The sequence below is a fragment of the Miscanthus floridulus genome, chromosome 7 (genome assembly GCF_019320115.1).
Source record: "Miscanthus floridulus cultivar M001 chromosome 7, ASM1932011v1, whole genome shotgun sequence".
In the NCBI taxonomy this organism is placed as follows: Eukaryota; Viridiplantae; Streptophyta; class Magnoliopsida; order Poales; family Poaceae; genus Miscanthus; species Miscanthus floridulus.
The window spans coordinates 128,426,772-128,427,848 of record NC_089586.1 but is presented as its reverse complement, the minus strand read 5'-3'; the positions used below and the strand labels follow the sequence as shown (position 1 = coordinate 128,427,848).

The 1,077-nt window shown below is 62.1% G+C and overlaps 1 protein-coding gene across 1 annotated transcript; it reads left to right on the top strand.

The window, feature by feature from the left end:
* On the top strand, window positions 1–507 carry LOC136466263 (glycine-rich protein DOT1-like). The gene has a single exon (XM_066464665.1). It carries the CDS (start codon window positions 1–3, stop codon window positions 505–507), a length of 507 nt encoding a protein of 168 aa, XP_066320762.1.
* The last annotated feature ends 570 nt before the right edge of the window (window positions 508–1,077 follow it).

Sequence of the window (1,077 nt, the reverse complement as noted above, 5' to 3'; positions counted from 1 at the left end):
ATGGGTGCGGTCGCGGGCGAGGCCGGCGGAGGGTGCAGGCGTGGGCGTGGCGGGCGGCGGGCGCGGGGAGCTGCTGGGGAGGGGCGCGGCAGGCGGCTAGGGGCGGGGCACGGCGGGCGGGCGCGGGGAGCTACCGGGGAGGGGCGTGGCCGGTGGCTGGGGGCGAGCGCGGCCGGAGACGGGGGTGGGCACGGCGGGCGCGGTCGCGGCCGAGGCCGGCGGATGGCGCGGGCGCGGGCGCGGCCGGTAGTGGGCGCGGGGAGCTACCGGGGCGGGGCGCGGCCGGAGACGGGGGTGGGCACGGCGTGCGGGCGCGGGGAGCGGCTGGGGAGGGGCGCGACTAGCGGCTGGGGGCGGGGCGTGGCCGGAGACGGGGGTGGGCGCGGCGGGCACGGCCGGCGACGGGCGCGGTCGCGGGCGAGGCCGGCGGATGGCGCGGGCAGCGGCGGGGGTGGGCGCGGCGGCGGCTGGGGTGGGCGCGGGGGAGTGGGCGGGTGGTTGGGGTGAGGGGGTTGGGCTGCGCGGTGGTTGGGCCGGTGGGGTTTTACTGTTTTTTTATTTCAACTTTGCCGAGTGCCTCCTGGGCCGGCACTCGGCAACGAGTGCCCCGCATGGCACTCAGCAAAATATTTTTTTTTGATTTTGGACCCAAATTTTTGCTGGGGCCTTATGACAGTATTTCGAACTCTATTTTAAAATTTGGGGCAATTTTGACTTTTTTATATATTTTATTAGTTTATTTTGTTTCGTCGAATTTTTTGGGATATTTCAAATTTGAACTGCAGGTACGTGGAATAATGGACTTTGGTCATCCAAAAATTGATACTCATGATATTTAGGGTATGTTTAGGCCGTATCCAGGAACTCACATGAAATCTCGAGCATCTCGTTGACGTAACATGTCGAGGTACTTGGCGGAAATGTGATTTTAAATTATATAAAATGCAAACGAAGTCTGAAAATCACGAAACTTGTCGAGGCGTCGTGTTATCCCATGTGGAGGCCGTGGTAAAAAATTGAGAAGGTTTCGGGCAAGTTATGACATCGGATGCCAAAAACCCAGACATTGATCACATG